Here is a 20,750-nt window from a genome sequence, read left to right on the forward strand (position 1 = left end):
GGAAACTGAGTCTTGCTATGATGTTTTCCCCTATCAAGACGTTGAAAACTCTTTAGTAGGTATGAATTTTAGATAAAAACTGTTTTTCTGAAGCTCTAAGCAGCTAATTTTATATCTTAAAGAAAACAAGCCTGTATTTTTAAGTACTCCAAAGACACCTATTCTGTTCTTTTAATCCAAATCTTTTGATATTTAAATATTCTACTATATTAATAAAGGCCTCCTGAAATTATTATAAAAAGATTTACTAATTATTTGGTTTATCATACCTGAATGTTTAGCTCTTTGGCAATCTGCCGAAGTTGATGAAATTGAAATAAATTATTGTAAGTTCTTTCAGCAATGTTGTTGAGAGCGGAAATAAATCTTTTTGCTGTTGACCTGTTGCTCATTCCAGAACCATGCTGGGATCGTTCAAAATCTAGGTTCCCAAATTCATCAGAGTAAGTTCCTAACATGCTTATGGGAAGGAAGAAAAACAAAGTTACCCAGTGTGGCACAGCTAAAGAAATTTTTGTCCCAGGCCTCCAGGTTATAAGAAGAAAATTATGGGGCTTCCCTGGTGGCGCAGTGGTTGAGAGGTCGCCTGCCGATGCAAGGGTCACGGGTTCGTGCCCCAATCCGGGAAGATCCCACATGCCGCAGAGTGGCTGGGCCCATGAGCCATGGCCGCTGAGCCTGCGCGTCCAGAGCCTGTGCCCCACAACGGGAGAGGCCACAACAGTGAGAGGCCCGCGTACCGCAAAAACAAACAAACAAAAAAATTGTGGAAGTAGCCCTGAGGCTCACGTAACAGAGATTTAAACATGTGTATTTATTGAGTGGCCACTGTGTAATTCACTATGTATTAACAGTTTGGGGATAAAAATATTTTGGACAGTTACCACTTTTAAGAAACTCCCTATATTTGCAAAGAGAAATGCATAAAAATACAAAGTTGATAGGCTACAATATAAATACCTGGAACATTCTTTTTTTTTTTTTTGCGGTACGCGGGCCTCTCACATTTGATTCATGAAAAAAGAAATTCTAAACATACTAAATTTAGGCTTCACTTGGTAAAGATGTGTTCCAGCTCCTAGTGCAGCATCTGGCAAATAAAAGGTGTTGAAAAATACTCTGGATAATGAACTAGAAAGGTTCTGCTGAGTTGCAGTAGTGATAGATATTAAAGGATATGCCTATTACTCCAGCTCTCTGCTGCTTTCCTCCTATTTTCACAGTATCATCAAGGAAAGAAATATGTACTTGACAGTAAATTTTAGTCAGAAGTCTGAAAGTATTGGTTAGACATACAATTAGCCAGCCCTGTTGCTGATTCCCTGCCTGAATTCTCTGCCTATAAATGAGACATATGTAGTCTCACAGCCAGGCTAATAGGCAAAGATGTTATTTAATCAGGAATTAATTAGTCAAATATACTATTGGTCACTTCCGAGGCAGTAGGCTTATCATGGTGAACAAAATAGGTGCAATCCCTGCCTTTAAGGAGCTCACAGGAATGAGTTTACAGGGTTACTAAAAACACAGCTTCATTTTGTTCCCTGAATAGATAGGAGCCCACATGAAAGAGAATGAACTGTACAAATAGGAATATGAGTCATCCAAGATTGTAATAATTGATAAAACAATTTGATGAATGTGTGTTTCCCCTAGATATATAGTATAATCTTATTTATGATTAACTACTTTACCATATAATTTACCATATACTTATTTCTCATAAAACAGTTATCACAAATGCTTTAGGCTACTATATTAATTATAATAGCTAATATTTACCTTAATTATATTTATTTACCATGTGCTATTCTACTTAGTCCTTCCAGCAACCCTATGACTTAGGGACTATTCTTATTCCCATTTTATAGATGAAGAAACAAAGCCTTGGAAGGTTAAGTGACTTGCCAAAGTTACACAGCTAATGAGTAGCATATCTGTGATTTGAAGAAGAGTATGTAAAATATGAGTTACTTTCCTCAAATAGAAAAAACTCTCACAATGATCTCTTAACCTTTGAAGGTGGCTCTGTTCTCTTCTGCTTCCTAGTTTATTTCCAATTTTAAGAGAAAGCTTATGTGAACTGTTGCCTATAAATATGTGGTTTTTATAGCTATGTGCTCTGATAATTGTGATGTATTGTCACAGTTTAGATTTTTCTTATTTAGGCTTCTGCTTCCCAGTTAAAATGTAATTTTACAGGTTCCAAACCACGTTAAGGGCAAACATTCAAAAGTTGAGGAGACAGAAACTCTGAAATGGGGACTTCCCTGGTGGTCTAGGGGTTAAGACTCTATGCTTCCACTGCAGGCGGCACATGTTCCATCCCTGGTCAGGGAACTAAGATCCCACATGCCACACAGTGCAGCCAAAAAACAAAACAAAAACAAAAGAAACTCTCAAATGGAAGATTTAATGAATGAAAAATGATTACTAAGATCAACCTTACCATTAATGCAGTACATTTACTGAGGGCCTACTGTGTGCTAGGCATCAGTCTGGGCCCTGGGAGTACATGGTAAATGCGACAGATAAGGTCCCTTCTCTCAGAGTTTAGACTGAGAACAGAAAGCATGTTAAGTATCACAAAGCTGATAATTCATGATCTAGTCTCAACGTGTTTAACTGGGTCTTGATCTCTACCATGGAAATAATGCCAGGTAACTCCAATCATTTGGAATCAAACTAGCCTCTTTTTTCCCTGAAAATTTTTATAAAAGTTAATAAACACTCAAGCAATTCAGGGAAACAAAATGGAAATCTCATGTGGGTGCTATTTACACTTAATAATGAGAACTCTTTTTTCAGGAGCCCTGAAGAAAACTAACAGCCTGATGCTAATTCAGTTTTACCAGCAAGGCAACTTTGAGAAGTAGAAACAAATACAAGTTCCACAAGGAAAAGCACATGTAAATACTGTCTGACATGAGTATTCAGACATGCATAACTATTCATAAATGAGCACTGTAGTATTTTTATTGAAAAGGCAATTAGAACATAATATTCCTTGCTTAAGTATAATGCTCAGATATGAGAACTAATCCATGTTGTCCACAGACCTGTGGATTTACTGTAGAGAAACACCAGATTGGCTGCTTGAGGCAAAGTTTGGGGTCTGAGGCCTTGGGAGAGTGACAAAGGGTAAAGCCTCAAAAACCAAATGCTACAGGTGAAGGAGAGTGGCTGGGGTAGTCTGACCCTTGATTTGCTTGACTGCCAACAGTCTATGAAGTAGAAGCACATGACACTCTTCAGTAGAGCCAGGCACCAGAAAACCCAAAGAACGGGCGAGAGAGCATTAAAAAGAAAAGAAAACCAGGAGCGGCAATCTTGGCTCCACTCCCAAAGGTGAAGCACTTAAGGGTACGATGCACAGAAAGAGAAAGATACACATACTCAAGATTGTGAGCAAAGAGGCAGCTTCTTGTCATTAAACAAGAAGTCCCTGTTGTTGGTGCTTGTTTTCAATTAGGAAAAAATTTTAGAATCCAAGATTTCTAGAATTTTGGTTGGGTTCAGTGACTTACTTTCCTAGTGAAAAAAGGATCTCTATTAGGACTCTCAGTTTCTTATTGGTCTCGTCTCCCAGGAAGTTAGGCCTACTAGAAGTCAGGCAGGCAGCTGGTTTTTGTGGCCATTCCTTTACTTCATATGCTGGTACACTGAGCCCTGGCAGCATGTTGTATGAGAAAGTCTAGTAATTCCTATCTGTTTGCTTATAAATGATCAACTGGAGGGTCTCCAGCACAATGAAGCCAGCCTGGTAAAATTTTCACCTACAAGACCCCTCGAACCCTAGTAGTGAGTCACGTAAAAGAGAAAATTGATGGTTCAAGTGCTGTGTGATGCTAAACCAGTAAGATATTAAGATATAGAGGGTAATATGTTAGGAATTGGTCGAAAGCATTGGTAGTCATTAATTGTTAATAATTTTGTTCATTATGAGGCAGTTAGTTACTCTGGGGCCAGCAATAAAAAATTATAAGCTGTCAATTCTTCTTTTTTTTTTTTAGCCACACCACACAACATGTGGGATCTTAGTTCCCTGACCAGGAATGGAACCTGCGCCCCCTGCATTGGCAGCTGTCTTAACCACTGGACTACCAGGGAAGTCTCCAGAGAGGAGATCTTTAAAGTTGTCATCACAAGAAAATAAACTGTAACTGTGCAGTGATGAACGTTACCTAGACTTACTGTGGTGATCATTTTGATATACGTATATCACATATATATATAATATCATTATGTTGTACACCTGAAACTAATAATGGTATATGTTAATTATATCTCAATTGAAAAACAAAGGTACAGAACAGAGTAAGTTATATGCTATTTACAAGAAAGTAATGGGTGTCCTGGTAAAGAGGAAGGGTGGATGGTAAACAGGATGGAGGCAAGCCTTCTCAAAGTATGTTTTTGAATTGATTTTAGAACTATGTGAATGTATTACCCATTCAAAAAAACCCTTTTTTTAAATGTAAAGATTATTTCCACGGGAATATTTTAAACCAGTAAAGTACAATTTGTTCTGAGGAAAATAAGTGATCAAATGGGCTAAATAAAAATAATATTGCTTGTCCCAGTTAAATATATAATTTGAGATGGAAAGATGACTGGCATTTCACTTAAAACAGCATTTAAAATGTAATCTTACCTATATTTCATAATTTCAACTATGTCCTCAGCATCTTCTTTGGTTGCTTCCTCTCTCAATTCCAACCTTGCTCGTGCCTTTGAAAGAAAACAACCATCTTCAGATAACAAAAGATAAATATATTTAACATTGATTGAGCAGGTATAGTATGTCTAAGTTTATTTCATTTATTCATTTTACACAAAACTTTTTTGGGAAGAGGGGCTGTAGTATGAAAAGTCACAATTTTAAAAAATTATCTGAAAGCTTGAGTATGAAAATTATCACTCATTTTAAAATCTATTGTTATCTACTAAAATAGATTTTAGTAGATAAAAATTTTTTGAACATCTTTCTGAATGCTCATTCTAGAAGATCTGATTATGAAATAGACTTGCCTTGAACTTTCAGGAAATCATGCCTAACTAATTTGTTAAAACAACAAAGATGAGTTACTCAGATTCTAGGAGCAAAAAAGCTCAAACTCTGATCCAGCTAATTTTAACTGCCAGAGTTCTCTTAGCATTCCATAATTGTGAATAGATGTTACTGCCGTTAGAAAAACAGGCACTTAAAAAAAAAAAAAAAAAAAAAAAAAAAAGAAAAACAGGCACTTACAGACCTGTTGTATATAAAATCAAATACTTCTAAGATATTTGACACATTCCATGTTCCCATATGCTCACTTTTGAATCCCCAAATCCTTAGTTAACCTAAGCAATCTTCAAACTTCAAGAGTCTCCTAAGTGTCATTAAAGGAAAAAAAAAACCCATTGCATAAGTAACTGGTCCTGCTTCGAAAAAAGTGGCTAAACTTTGATTGTTAAGTATATGACAACGCTTTTAAAAAAAATGTATCCACCCATTTCTAATGTCTCTCAGTAGGAAGAAAAGCAAATCATTACACAGAAAATTGAGAGAAATCTTATTACCCTCTACTCCCTTTTTAAGCCAAAAGAATGTGAACTTAAAATCAACGAACCTCTGTTAGACGAATCAAAGATTCCAGCTGCCTAGTAGTGATTGGTGAGCTATTTAACCGCTGGCTCTGTTTGCGGAGCTCAAGGTAAAAACCCTGAAGAATTTGAGTAGCTTCTGTGGATAGCCTTGGAGAGACATACTGCCGAGCATAACCAATGTACTTTCTCAATAGCTGGTGGGGAATTGGATCTATTGTTTCTCCAGGAACCACCTAAAGAATGATAAAAAGGCCCAAGATTACAAAGATAAGTAGCAAATAAAATCTTTCTGCTAAAATAACTTGTTTAGATAAATAGACCAAATAAGCCAAACACTGTAGTTCTAGCTCTCAGTCTAGTTGACTCAGATTATTTCAACTGAACTTATAAACTCTAGTATTATAATATAAAAGGTATTTGCTATGAAAGTTTACATACTACTGCTCTACAACAGCAACACACTGAACTCTGACATTCAAACAAAACTGAACTGAATGATTAAGAAGAAGCATACCTTTAGTCTTTCTGATAGTGGTTTATCAGAAACCACTTCAAGTATAGAAGTATTTGAATCTTGACTATTCATACGAGCTACTGTGGCACTGCTAACAGCTCTCTGCTTTCCAGCCCTTATTGCAATCACATGTTCAGAGAGTAAATGATCATGATCCTCATTTGGGGTGTCTAACAGGATAAAGACTAAATCAAATCTGGATAGTAGGGCACTCCCCATTCTAAAGGTGTGAAAGAAAGAAGAAACAGTGATCGGAATTAAAACAAACAGAAAACCTAGAAAACTGTTTACTCACTTGCTTACTAATCAAGTTCCAGGTAGAACTTAAAAAAAAGAAAATGAAGTTTTAGGTTAAAGAAACAAGCAATAGCTTCTGGATTCAATATACCCACCAACTCCAGAGACACACCAGGTCACATGTGCACAGCCTTATATGTACCTACATCGGTATGTTGAGGACGCAGTCTTTTCTCACACCAGCTAAACCACTAAATTCTTCTCTATGTTCTATATCACTCCCTATGATTTAGGACCATTGAACTTGTAAGCTAGAATGCTACATAATACATCGAAGGTTATCTGGATGAGTAGTTCTTAATCTTTTATATTTCCTGTCTCACCAAAACACTGAGTCTCTCAAAGTACCTATGCCCATTTAGAAGCAAAAATACCACTTTTTCTTAAAGGGGCATTTATATGTCTATTAATCATTATAGTAAAAGTGCTATGTTTTGCTTAGTCATTTCTAAATTTACCAACCAGATAACTCCTTTATTTGAGACCAACAAACTGAAATCCAGAGAGGTTAAAGAATTGGACCAACATCCTAGTGGTACCACTAAAAAACAGAATCCAAGTTCCCTGGATCCTTGTTCAATAAGATCTTTCTGATCTTTCCAATTACAGGACTTGGTCATTTTATTAAGAAACACTAACAGATGGCTTTTTTGGTGGTAGTACAGAAATACCCAGGATCTAAAAGTACAATTGTGTTTTTTACTATGTACCATTCCTACAATAAGAGTATTTATTATTAAATATTAGAAAATTAGCTTTTTGTTTCCCACAGAATTTAAAGTTCCAATTTTTTACATGAGGCATCTTTTTGTCTTTTTCTCACTTATGCATCACTTGAGGCTATTTTCCCCTCCCCATACATTTTGTCCAACCTGTACAGAACAAGAGAAAGCATACACACACCCAGATATAAACATTGGTTTTGGGAAAAAGTGGGATGCACATATACAGATAAGTGTGTAATGTGCTCCTGTCACTTAACCATAAAGCACAGACATGTTCCCCTATCACAGTACATACAAAGCTACCTTCATTCTCCTAATTGCTACTTTCCACAGTACAGTCTTATTATCTAGTTCAAGCACTTCCCTACCGATGGGGGCACTTCAAGTTATTTCCAATCTTTGGCGTGATAAACAATGCCGTAAGACCCACCCTGTCAACATATCTTTGTGCACTCTTGTGCCTATTTCTGTGAGTATAATTCCTAAAAGAATTGGCTGGAACAAACAGAATATATTTAAAATAGTGATAAACATGTCAAGCTGTCCTTCAAAATGCTAAACTATGTATGTGAGAACCCATTTCGCCACCCCATTGCCAATAATGATTAATACTTAAAGTATCTGCCAATCTGGTAGATGTCAATAGCACTTCATTGTTTTATTCTTTTATTTTATTTTGGGCTTGCCATGTGGCATGCAGGATCTTAGTTCCCTGATAAGGGATCGAACCCGTGCCCCCTGCATTGGGAGCGTGGAGTCTTAACCATTGGACTGCCAGGGAGGTCCCAGCACTTCACTGTTTTAACGTGCAGTGTTCTAATACATTTTTGTCCATTTATTGGAAACTTGCAACTTCTGTGAACTCTCCATTTATGTCCTCAGTTATCTTCTTCATATCTATAGGCATTCAATATATTGAAGTATAAATATTTGAAGAGGCTTACTTTAAATTCTCAGAAACTGTTTTGGCTTTATTGTAGTGTCCTCCTACTGGATTGGCAGCAGCAATAATGGAAGTTCTTGCAGGAAGGCTGCAAACTACGCCAGCCTTAGCGAGACTAATACATTGCTGTTCCATGGCTTCTAACAAGGCTTGATGTTGATTCCCCATCTTATCAAATTCATCTATTCCACAGATACCTACAACCACAGTAAAATAATTCAGACAAAATATATTCCTTTCGTCAAGTTTCAAACCTGACAAGATAGAAATTATTCCACAATAATTCATATTTCCATTAGTTTCCAAAAGTTAAGATTATAAAATGTCATACAGTACAAACTTTGTGCTTGTTTTATAGCAAATAAAATATTTATCTTATTTAACTGTTATATAATATTTAGCCATTTAGCATTTTCCTTGGGCAAGTCACCATGTGGTGAGGGTTACAAAAATGAAGATATGAGAGTGACCCTCAAAAAGCTTAAAGGCTTAAATTTGAACAGCTAAGATATATATACACATTTAAGATAGCATATTTTAACAACTATAATATATACGCATAATCATATGAATTTTCTGGGGGTGGGGTGGAGTTAAAAGAGGAAGGAGAATCTGGAAAGGTTTCAAGAAAAAGGTGCTATTTGAGCTGGGTCCTTTGGGAACAGTGGACAGCATGATTTGGGAAGGCACACAAAGCCTCTAAAGTCAGAATCTGTCTCGAGTGCAGTTCTCAGCAATGCCAGGTGTTGACTGTACAACTGTAGAGTTAACTGTACACTTAACCTCTTTAAACACCATATGAAGACCCACCACTGAACGGGGAGGAGCGGCAGTAAGGAGTATCAGTTTTTAGATTCTACCTATAAGTGATCATATGATAAGTCTCCTTCTCTGTCTAACTTACGTCACTTAGTATGATCGTACCTAGGTCCATTCTAGATAAAACTTTTTTTTTTTTTTTTTTGCGGTACGCGGGCCTGTCACTGTTGTGGCCTCTCCCGTTGCGGAGCACAGGCTCCGGACGCGCAGGCTCCGCGGCATGTGGAATCCTCCCGGACCAGGGCATGAACCCGTGTCCCCTGCATCGGCAGGCGGACTCTCAACCACTGCGCCACCAGGGAAGCCCAATAAAACATTTTATGTGCCATGTGTATTACGTCTAAACCACAGGTTTCTGGAGGCCCTCTAACATTACCTTGTAATATTTTTCCTCTGCTTCTCCCCATACCATGAGCAATTTGGTGGTCATGTCCTGAGGGCTTTGCTATGGTTAAATGTCTCTATATCTACTTTATGATCAGTAGGTCCAGGACTCTCTGGAATTGATGGTATTATTGGAAATTCTCAAGATTACTAGTACAGTTCCTCAGAGGTGTGGACAGGGTAGGAACAAAGTCAGGCTACCTCTTTGCCACTTTTCAAAGTTTAACGCAGGAGCTGGCAAACTTTTCCTATAAACAGGCAGATGAAATTTTTTATGTTTTGTGGGCCACATATAGTCTGTCACATATTCTTGGGTTTTTGTTTGTCCTTTACAATCCTTTAAAACAGCTTGTGGACTACACTAAAATAGGCTGAAGGGTGGGTTGACTTGTGGACTAAACTTTGCCAACCCCTGGTTTTAAAGCATAAAGTTTAAGCTGTGAAAATTTTACTCTTTTTCTTGTTTGGCTACAATTGGTATATCTTGTTGCTTTTTTTTCAAACAACTTTTTGGTCATTTCATTAGATATTGAAGAAGGGAAATATTATAAAACAGCTCTATTTCTCGTTTTCTCCCCTGAAAGTCTTCTGTAAAGATTTTAGTAGGATCCTATTTTTTAGTAGGATTCTATTTGTTTCTAGAATCTGGTCTCGGCTAATATTCTTTTGTATTTTAACAGTGATATTTTTACCATCATAGTGCTTGGCTCATCTACATAGATTTGAAAGAGAAGGCCATTGGCTTTTTTTTTTTTTTTTTTACTTTATTTATTTTATTATTTTTGGCTGCGTTGGGTCTTCATTGCTGCATGCAGGCTTTTCTCTGGTTGCAGCAAGCGAGGGCTACTCTTCGTTGCAGTTCACGGGCTTCTCATTGCAGTGGCTTCTCTTGTTGCAGAGCACAGGCTCTAGGAGCACAGGCTTCAGTAGTTGTGGCTCGCAGGCTCTAGAGCACAGGCTCAGTAGTTGTGGTGCACGGGCTTAGTTGCTCCACGGCATGTGGGATCTTCCTGGACCAGGGCTCGAAGCCGTGTCCCCTGCATTGGCAGGCGGATTCTTAACCACTGCGCCACCAGGGAAGCCCCGGCCATGGACTTTTAACACTGTGCATCTTAAATCACATTAGCTATCTGCACAGCTAAATCCTGTATCACCTTCAACTTCTATTTAATGGAAAGTCTGACAGCTTAATAATGAGTAACCTCTTCCTATTTATTATTTTCTTCACCTGGTAACCTAGCAAAAATACTGTCACTTCTAATGAGCTATATAATAACCAGATATATGTTTGTTGAATTTATGCATTCATCAAATATTTACTGAATGCTTTTTATATATCAATACTATGTTCTAGGCATGCGGGATATAGCACTGCGAAGACAATATTCTCTGTCCTTGTGAAGGTTACATTCTATTCAGTGTTGGGAGGAAGACAATTAAAAAAGTAGACCATATGGTATATTAGAAGGTAAGAAATGCTCTGGAAAGAAAGGTAGAGTAGGGTAGGAGAACAGGTCTGCTGGTGGTGGTGGTGGTGGGGGTGGTTACAGTGTAAAATGTGGTGTTAAGGGAAGGCCTCACTGGGGTCAGGACTTCTGAACAAAAATTTGAAGGAGGAAAGGAAATAAGCCTTGCAGACTATCTATCTGGGGTAAGAAGGTTCCAAAGTACAAAGGCTGCGATGCAGGAATGTGATGTGCCTGGAGTGCTGATCGTATTCAAGGTATAGCAAGGGGGCCAGTGTAGCTGGGGAAGAGGAAACAAGAGGAAAGTAGCAGGTAATGAGGCAAAAGAGGTGATTAAAGGGTGCCTGGGCCACTATCAAACTTGGGCTTTCACTGTGTGAGATGGGAAGGCACTGGAGGGTTTTGAATAGAAGAATAATGTGATCTAAGTTTTAATGGGATTGCTCTGCCTTATTAAAAACAATAGGAAGGGCAAAGGTGGTCACAGGTATGCCAACTAGGAGATCACAGTAATAATCCATGTGAGAGATGATGGCGTCTTGGATTGGGGTAGCAGCAGTGGAGAGGTGGTTGGATACTGGTTATATCTGGAAGGTAGAGCCAACAAGATTTGCTGACAGACTGGATGTGAGGTATGAGAAAAAGTCAAGAATGTCTTCACGTTTTCTGATATGAGCAAATAAAAGGATGGAAGTGTCATTTACTAAGATGGGAAACACTGTAAGAAGAATAGGTTGAAAGGGAAGATCAAGATTTTGGTTTTGGACACGCTAAGTTTGAGAAAGCTGTAGAGATACTGCATAGGCAAGGGGAAATATGTGCCTGGAGTTCAAGGGGGAGGAAACATAAATTTGGAAAATTTCAGGATATATGTAGGTAAAGAGCTATGAAGCTAGATAAGATCATCAAGAAGGTAAGTACAGACTGAGAAGAAAATAGTACAAAAACTAAGTTATCCTGAGGAGCCAACCAGTTAAAACGTTGGGGAGACGAAGAACAAGTAAAGACTGAGACTGAACAGTGAATAAAAGTAAGAGGAAAACCAGAAGAGTGCAGTGTCCTTGAAACCAAGGAGATACAGTATTCACTGAGGCAGCAGTGATCAGCTGTGTCAAACATGGCTGACAGGTACTAGATTTAGAAATGTGATGTCACTGGCAAACTGGAAGGAATGAATGACCTCAGCTGGACTGGAACCTGGGCACTGCCTGATACATGCACAGGAATATGTTTTCCCAATAGGGTTAAAGCATCACAAAGAGAAATTTAGGTAGCAAAGGCCAACTGGCGATCTCTTCCTGCTGAGCCTTCCAACTAGATTTCTTATAAACTATCCATCATATCCTAAAAAAACAAACAAACAAAATGATGAGATGTGTATTTCTAGTTTTTCTGGCACTCATTCTCAACTCACTGGTTGGGACGGTGCTGTCCAAATGACTCTTGGAACAGACTGTAAAGAAATTAATTGAAAAGGAAAGGGCTTAAAAAAAAAAAGCCCCAAAATTATTATTTGCTTTGGCCTCTTACCTTGATCACCAAGTACCAGGGCACCAGCTTCCAAAGCAAAATCTCCAGAGGAACTATCTTTTGAAAGAGTTACAGTCAAACCAGAGGTGGTTGTGGTATTACCACAAACATACACGCCACGTGGAGCAACACTGCACACTGCCTAATGAAACAAAGAGTTTAAGAGAATCAACCAAAGTAAAAGGGAAATAATAGCTATAGTAGTTGCTCACAAATATTAGCTATATGCCAGGTATTCTTCTAAGAGCTTTACTGTACAATCTTCACCACCACAGTAAGACGAAGGTAACACTCCTATTACTGATGTAGAAACTAAGGTCTGAAGAGAGTAACTTACACAGCTATGAAGGTGTGACGTCAGGATTCAATCAAACCCAGGCAGCCTGATTCTGAAGTCTGTGGTCATGTGAATACTCTACACAATTCCATTTTATGCTTCATTTTCAAGTTCAAGTAGCAAAAATGTAAGTACTAAGTTTAGTTTCAGAGACTCCAATGCTTCTTTAAACATCAGGTAATAAAATGGCTCAACAGTGCTCACCTTCTGAGTAAATAAGATACGGCACGACAGAAAAGTAGTTAAATGACACAACAGCTAAAAGTATGGATCTCTGGAGTCAGACAGACCTGTTTAAATCCTGGCTCTACCATGCATCTACTGGTGGTGCTGCTCTTGAACCTCTCGGAGCCTCAGCTTCCTTATATTTTATCACATACTGCCTTGAGGAATAAATGAGATCGTATATGCAAGGCACTTAACCTGGTACCTGGCATACAATACATGCCCCGTGCAAGGCTGCTGTACATAGCTGTGCACCCCACAACCTTAGGAGACAGCACTTACACTGCTATCTATGTCAATAGTGCGCTATGGACTTGCGTAGCATACAACCCAAGTGATGCTTTGGTGCCTAGCTAAATAAATGGTAGCTATCATTATTTTTGTTACTTGTAATTCCTTAGTTGTTAGTTTGAGAGTATGATGGCTTGCTAATGGTCAAAGGAAAACATAATTTAAAAATATAAACAACTCATAACTGTTAGTGTTAGCCTAATTTTTAAAAACCTTGGCTTAGTGGGGCTAGCAGACTTACATGCAATTCAGATCCCCACATGCACTTTTACATGCATATTCTACCTAAGTATATACTGTTTTCATTTTTACTATCAACTCTGTTTCAGCTATAACTGGGTACTCTATGCCTCAGTTGTCAGGCTTATAGCATGTGTTCGGAACAGAATTAAAAAAAAAAAGTTGACCCAATTGGCCAAAATGAACAAAACTAGGAAACACAGGATTAAATAAATATCAGATTAGGAATTAAAATGATAACTGATTTAACACTCAGCCATAGGGAATAAATAATGACTCTGACATGAAGGACAGTAGGTTTATAATACAATGAGATCAAGAGTTTTCAATCCTGGCTGCACTTCAGAATCACCTGTGTTTATAAACATGCAGATGCTAGGACCCTAACCCGGAGATTCTTAATTCTTAATACCGGGGACGGCCACGGTATTTTCGAAAATCTCCAAAGGTGATAGTGATATGCATTGCTGGCTTACCAGGTGTCACTCCAAGGAAACCAGAAGCACTCCAACCAGCTGCATTTTCTAGGGCCAGCATAAGCCCTGGAGGGGAGAACTACCAGGCTCTGATTGGCACAGCCAAAATCATCTTGGGGACCAACAACAGACTGGTCATAGAAGTTTCCTTGTTTTAGACTCAGAAAGAAGCAGTGGAGATGGATAGGACAGATCTCTTACCTTTATCAGACTATTCTTAAAGCCCAATACAGTGTTTATGTAGCTGTATGAAGAGATAACGGGTTACCCTGCTTTACTTTCTTGAACTATTCTTTTCATAGGTGAGGTCACAACAACAAAGACTAGCAACGCAACGCTGGATACAAAAAAGGGGGTTAGGGAAATGGTTAATATTTCACAATAGTTGACATCTTAACAGAGCAGCATGCTTGTGCAGCCTGAGTGACAGGAGACTGGCTCAATTTGAAAGGATGGCCAGATACAAGTTATATATTATTCACACAAACCCCAACTCACTCACACTACCTGACAAATAATACCCTCTGGAACACAAACACTGTATGTTTTAAGAAAATTCACTTGTGAATTAGTCATGCATTTTATAAGCAAAAGGTCAAATACTAAATGTCTGATTTCCTACCTGTAGCATCTGACTCTTTCCCAAGCCTGGGTCTCCAACAACAAGGACATGTGGGTCTCCTCGAATTGGAATTCTGTTTTTGTCATCTGCATATTTCTGGCTTCCTCCAAAGAGTGCTAACGCCAAACCTGCTTTAACAAGCTCAGATGTGAAAGAAGAGAGAGAAAAAACAAGTGAGAAAAACATAAAGATGACTAGCAAAAGGAGTGCTCCTCCGATGTTTACATTTGTGTGTGGATTCTTTTTTTTTAAAGCATGATTGAACTTTGTTTTTTTTTCTTTTCCTAAGAAAAGTAAGTCTAAAAATATAAACTTCTTTAATGTAAATGATTAAAAAGCTTAGGGCTTCCCTGGTGGCGCAGTGGTTGAGAGACCGCCTGCCGATGCAGGGGACATGGGTTCGTGCCCCGGTCCAGGAAGGTCCCACATGCCGCGGAGCGGCTGGGCCCATGAGCCATGGCCGCTGAGCCTGCGCGTCCGGAGCCTGTGCTCCGCAACGGGAGAGGCCACAATGGTGAGAGGCCCGCGTACCGCAAAACAAAAACAATAAAAAGCCTAAATTAGAAAGCATATAAAATCAGGTATCTTAAAAGTCACTGAGTGAAGACCTACCTTGCCAGGCATTGAATCCATTCCACAAAACTGAGAAATCTTTGTTAATTTCTGCTTTAACATTTACAGTGTCCAGAGTCACTTTAAAAAAAGATCATTCCTATTGACTCTAATTGGTAAGCAGCTCTGTCTTACAAGGGACTGTAGTTTATCTTTCATATCATCCATTTATGGAGAATAATGATTCATATTAAAATATGAGGGACCTCCTTGGTGGCGCAGTGGTTAAGAATCCACCTGCCAATGCAGGGGACACAGGTTTGACCCCTGGTCCAGGAAGATCCCACATGCTACGGAGCAACTAAGCGTGTGCGCCACAACTACTGAGCCTGCATTCCAGAGCCTGCAAGCAACAACTACTGAGCCCACACGCCACAACTACTGAAGTCCGCGCACCTAGAGCCCACACTCTGCAACAGGAGAAGCCACCGCAATGAGAAGCCCACGCATGGCAACGAAGAGTAGCCTCTGCTTGCCGCAACCGGAGAAAAGCCCATGCACATCAATGAAGACCCAACAGAGACACAGAAAATAAATTAATTTAAAAAAATACTAAACTTAATTGCTTTAAATAAATAAATAAAATATGAGTAACTGTCCAACAGAAATGACTATTATTTGTGATATCTCTATATACTATTTTTGCCAAATTTATGTATTTTTGAGCAAAGAGGAAGTAAAATACTTACTTCATGACCAAAAATGACAGGGCAAAGCGAGCTGAAAAACAGAATATGACTTATAAATTCTAACTTACATTTCAGTGATACACCAGAAGATCTACTTTACAATTTGCTTAACTTGCTTTATTTAGCATCAAAAGAAAATAGTAAAAAATAAAAATTTACATCTCCTCAAACAACTCAAGAAATTTTATTCTAACAGTAAATTTATCAAAATTCTTGGTGAATCTATAAAGGGAAGAATGTTTTAAAAAGTGTGCCTGTGTAAGGGAGGCAGGATACTTGTAAAGCATTTATATTACTAGCCTTTAAAATGCATCATAGGGACCTCCCTAGCGGTCCAGTGGTTAAGACTCCGCGCTTCCAATGCAGGGGGCAAGGGTTCTATCCCTGGTCAGGTAACTAAGATCCCTCATGCCACATGGAGCGCCACAAAAAAAAAAAAAAAAAAAAGATCATAATCATGGTCTTCTACTTTAGGCTTTAGGATACCAAATTACATTCTATTTTACATGAATAGACATCTTTAGACCTGTGCAGCCAAGTCACTGAATGAAGGAGACTAAAGGGTGAACTGAGTACATAATAAAGGGATAAAATTTCATTTTTTCAGTTCAAAGAATCAGAATAAATAAGGCCATATATGAATATATAAAGTATTATGTTGAATATAAAGAAGTAGTTCCCATTTATCAATTATATAAACAGGAACAAAAAGGACAGGGAGGAAGAGATATAATCAGTTAATTGTGAATCATTATCCCTGTTAATACATGTCAACACAGAAGTTGGTGCCCTGCCACTTCCCCTTGGCAATCATTGTTCAGCGTGCTCCTGCATGATCACTGCTGGCCTCTTACCAAGCACCTGCACCTGTCTGCCAAAGGGCTTTCTGTGGCTGCAGAAGCACCATCAGCAGGCAGACTGGGCAGGCCAGAAGTGCTCGGGTGTCTAATATTCTCAGGAGCAGCCCCAAATCTAGGCCCTTAGATGGAAAAATACTGAGGCTAGCTCTATAGTCAAGTGTCCCAGAGGCCTCAGAAGGATTAGCCTTTATTAAGCCTCCATTAAGGTACCATACACTACCTGCCCTCCCTTCTCTGTCTCACTTCCTCATTCTCCTCCCAGTATTTCTGGGGATCACCTCCCAAAGAAACTACATTTATGCAAATCATTGCTTCTGAAGGAACCTAAACTAAAACAGCCTTCTATTGTCTTCTCCATTCTCTTTTCATAGGCCTCAATTTGTTAATCTAGCAAGGGTTGACAACATTTTTCCTAAAGGGCCAGAAAGTAAATAGTTTCAGTTTTACTGTCTGGGTCACAACTACCCAACTTTTGTCAAAGCCAACAATTTGTAAATAAATGGGTGGGGCTGTGCTCTAATAAAAACTTTATTTACCAAAACAAGCAGCCTGCCTAGTTTGCCAACCCCTGCAAGATTCACAAATGGAGGACCATGAAAAATTCAAGTTTTGATGTTGGAATCACAAACTTAGAACTAAAAGGTAAAAGCAAACTGTAGGAAGAAAACCCAGGTTTTTCATACTAACTTATCTTCCTTAAGTATGACAGAAGAAGGACCACTCAAATGTTCATTTTTATTTATAACTGGTAAGAGGTACCAATCAAAGAGGTGTTTTGGTCCTCAACCAGGGTGTTCCTTGGCCACCTGCTACAGACCACTCATCACCCCAACATTTATCACCAGATCACATCGCCACCCTAGCTCAGAGCACCCTCTCTCCCAGGGTGGGTTTGGATGGCCATCTATTCAAAGGACATCTCTAAGGGTTTAAGGACAAAGAACTCCTGAGGAACTCTATACTTTTCCCAGCTTTCTAATTAACATATTAAAGGCAGAAAGAAAAACTGTTAAATTCTCCTAGAGCCCAAAGCCTAGGTGAAGAGAAAAGCGTGACAAGATCAATTTTTCTAATACAATGCACTTCAAAACCTCAGTTCTTTACCTCTGTTTGGTACAGCTACTATTCGGTCTCTCACATTTTCTCCTATTTCTTCAAAGTTATCCAAAAATTTGTCAAAATATTTCAAAATAACAGCACATTGTGTTAACTATGTTAAGTACATAATGAAATCTCATTTAATCTTCAGAACAACATTCTGAGGCAGGTATTATTATTTCTACTTTAAGAAGATAAAAATGAAGGAGAAATTAACATGCCCCAGATCACATTGGAAGTGGCTGAAGCAAGATTCTAACTCAGGTTTATCTTCCAGAAAAGGCTCGTAATCACTAAAGCAAAAATGCCTCTACACTGCTTCTTCTCTACTGCAGGGCAATAACACGGAAATAAAAAAATATTATGAAATACTTATCAATAGTAAGTGACTTCCATGTGAATCTATTTCTTGCTTTTTAAAAGTAAACAAACAACCCCCTACATACAAGTAGTTGAAATGACTTTGTAATTCACTGTCCCATGACTCTTCAGTTGAGTAACCAGATTGTGTAATATAGTAAATTTTCCTTATTGTTTCAACTAGAGATCAGCAAACTTATCTGTAAAGGTACAAACACATAAATATCTGTGAGCCATTCTCTATTGCATCTACTCAACTCTGCCCCTGTAGCTCAAAAGCAGTCAGATACTATGTAAATGAACAAGTGTGGCTGTGTTCCAATAAAAGTTTACTTATGGATAGCAAAATTTGAACTTCATGTAGCTTTGTGTGTCATGAAATATTCTTTTAATTTTTTTCAGCTATGAAAAAATGTAAAAACCACTCAGCTTATGGGCTGTACAAAGATGGGTGATTAGCTGGATTATATCTCTTCCACTCTGTCCTTTTTGTTTGTTCCTATTTATACAATTGACAAATGTAAAATACTTCTTTATATTCAACATAATACTTCATATATTCATATATGGCCTTATTTATTCTGATTCTTTGAATTGAACTGAAAAAATGAAATTTTATCCCTTCTTTAAATATTATGTACGCAGTTCACCCTTTAGTCTCCTTCTTTCAATGACTTGGCTGCACAGGTCTAAAGATGTCTAATGAATTGTAATTTGCAAACATTTTGACTAGTTTTCAGTTACTGGTAGCCAAGAGCACCCCCAACATGCACATGATAAAGTAAAACTTGAGATAACCTCATACATACTTGACAATGAGTTTAAACAGGTTTTCTTCAGATTGAATCTCCTGGATGGCATAAAGGTCCTTAAGTGAGAACTCCATCAATGTTCCATGCTTATACCCATCCTCAGAAGCCTTAGTTTTCTGTCCTTTGCTATTGCTAACAGAATTTGCTTCAATGTACAAAAGGAACATGCATTTGTCATTCTTATTTCGAGAACCTGTAAATTTCAAAGTATGATATACAATAATTGGTATTTTCATTTTCCCTACAAAGATTCAAGTAGACTGTAAAAGAAAGGCATGGTGAGCTATAAATAAACTTTTATTTTAGAGGAAAAGTTTCACCTATATAAGAATCAAGTCCTTTAAATTAATGGAAATTCAGAAGTATCTTAAAAAGGGAAAAGATGAATGCTGACAAACTACTGAGGGACAATTGAATTGAGGAAAGTTATACCACACCTTCGTCAGCATTTGAGACTTTGACAACTCCAGTGACAGTCACTGTGTCTCCTGGGACACAGCTATCCACAAGATCGTGAACAAGCTCACATTCTATTGTTCGTGGAATCCGACCTGCTTCTCGCTGATCATCAGACATCGACTCCTGGATTCTAAAAAGTTAAACAATTTTCAGTCAGTACATGTACTGACTTTGGGTTATTTGGTCAACATAGTAACTATTCAGGGTCCACATGATGCTGAGCTAGATAAAGGGCAGTTAGTTTAAAAAAAAAAGAAAAGGTTCAATGGTATATTTAAAACTACTTCAGCAATTTCCAATTAAAGATGGCATAATGGCCACATGCATTTGCCTACCTTCCCTCTAAAGTGTCCACCAAAACAACAGTCACTAAAAGAGTGAAGAGAAGTTTTGGGGCATGCAGAGGTGCCATCATCAAATAAGAGATATTAATGAAATTTTATAAAACAGCAAATGGGAAAGTACTGATGGATAAAATAAAATGAATTCCAGAATACACACAGGAAAAATTTACAAGGTACAAGAGAAGTGGGAGCCAATGTTCTCAGCCCTAGAGAGGCTTTTAAGTTGGAGGTGGCAGGAATGGCGAGTGGGAGCAGATGGCTGAAACAAAACAGGATAATCAACTGAAAGACAAGTCACAGAATAGCTGTTCAGAAATTATTTGGAAGGTGGGGGCATAGGTGGGTAGAAGAAGAAGGAGGGCATCCCAGGAAAGCCATCAGGCTTCCCCACCTGGCAAAAACCAGAGCACTGTTTTAAGGAAACAGAGCCATCTACTCTATGAGGGGAACTAAGGTGCTGAGAGAGGATATCAGAGCTCCAGCATAAGCCTCCTCATTCTGGCATTTGAGGAGCCCAAACCAAATTCAAAAACACATTCATAAAGCAAAATCTGGTCGTCAAAACCCTACCCTCTATCTAGGGATGAGGCTTTTTAAAGAAAAGCTCCTACCTAAAAAATAGCAAAGGAAACTTATCCTACCTACTCCAAATAATTTCTCATTCCTCATCAGATAATTGAGGATGAAATGGCAATAATTAAAGAAGGAGAAAAGCATTAAAAACAAAGAAAAAACTGCTTAAGAGTTTCTGAGAAAATGTTACCATCATAAAACAAGAATGAGCTGCTATGAAAAAGAAACTATTGGAAAACAAGTGTGAGATCAGAAAAATTAAAGATATGTATATAAAAATCAAACACTTATAGAAAGTATACAAGCAAAAGCCAAAGAAATCTAGAAAAGAGCATAGGGCTTCCCTGGTGGCGCAGTGGTTGAGAGTCTGCCTGCCAATGCAGGGGACACGGGTTCGTGCCCCGGTCCCGGAAGATCCCACATGCTGTGGAGCGGCTGGGCCCGTGAGCCACAACTACTGAGCCTGCGCGTCTGGAGCTTGT

The 20,750-nt window shown here is 38.4% G+C and overlaps 1 protein-coding gene across 3 annotated transcripts in view; it reads right to left on the reverse strand.

Annotated features, from left to right (window-relative positions):
• MCM8 (minichromosome maintenance 8 homologous recombination repair factor) overlaps positions 1 to 20,750 on the reverse strand; it is a 38,866-nt gene that overhangs the window by 1,014 nt on the left and 17,102 nt on the right. For 2 of the 3 annotated variants that reach the window (XM_024764266.1, XM_024764265.1), the window contains exons 9-18: positions 19,330 to 19,481; positions 18,890 to 19,085; positions 15,763 to 15,793; positions 14,462 to 14,602; positions 12,271 to 12,412; positions 8,073 to 8,268; positions 6,107 to 6,326; positions 5,616 to 5,825; positions 4,655 to 4,731; positions 270 to 459 (exon numbers count right to left, since the gene is read on the reverse strand). In XM_024764266.1, the coding sequence (XP_024620034.1) occupies positions 270 to 459; positions 4,655 to 4,731; positions 5,616 to 5,825; positions 6,107 to 6,326; positions 8,073 to 8,268; positions 12,271 to 12,412; positions 14,462 to 14,602; positions 15,763 to 15,793; positions 18,890 to 19,085; positions 19,330 to 19,481 (1,555 nt within the window). Of the gene's footprint in view, positions 1 to 269; positions 460 to 4,654; positions 4,732 to 5,615; positions 5,826 to 6,106; positions 6,327 to 6,401; positions 6,430 to 8,072; positions 8,269 to 12,270; positions 12,413 to 14,461; positions 14,603 to 15,762; positions 15,794 to 18,889; positions 19,086 to 19,329; positions 19,482 to 20,750 lie in introns of all 3 variants that reach the window. The other variant, XM_024764267.1, reaches the window with a different exon arrangement.

The sequence above is a fragment of the Neophocaena asiaeorientalis genome, unplaced genomic scaffold, assembly GCF_003031525.2.
Source record: "Neophocaena asiaeorientalis asiaeorientalis breed wild unplaced genomic scaffold, Neophocaena_asiaeorientalis_V1.1 scaffold400, whole genome shotgun sequence".
NCBI lineage: Eukaryota > Metazoa > Chordata > Mammalia > Artiodactyla > Phocoenidae > Neophocaena > Neophocaena asiaeorientalis.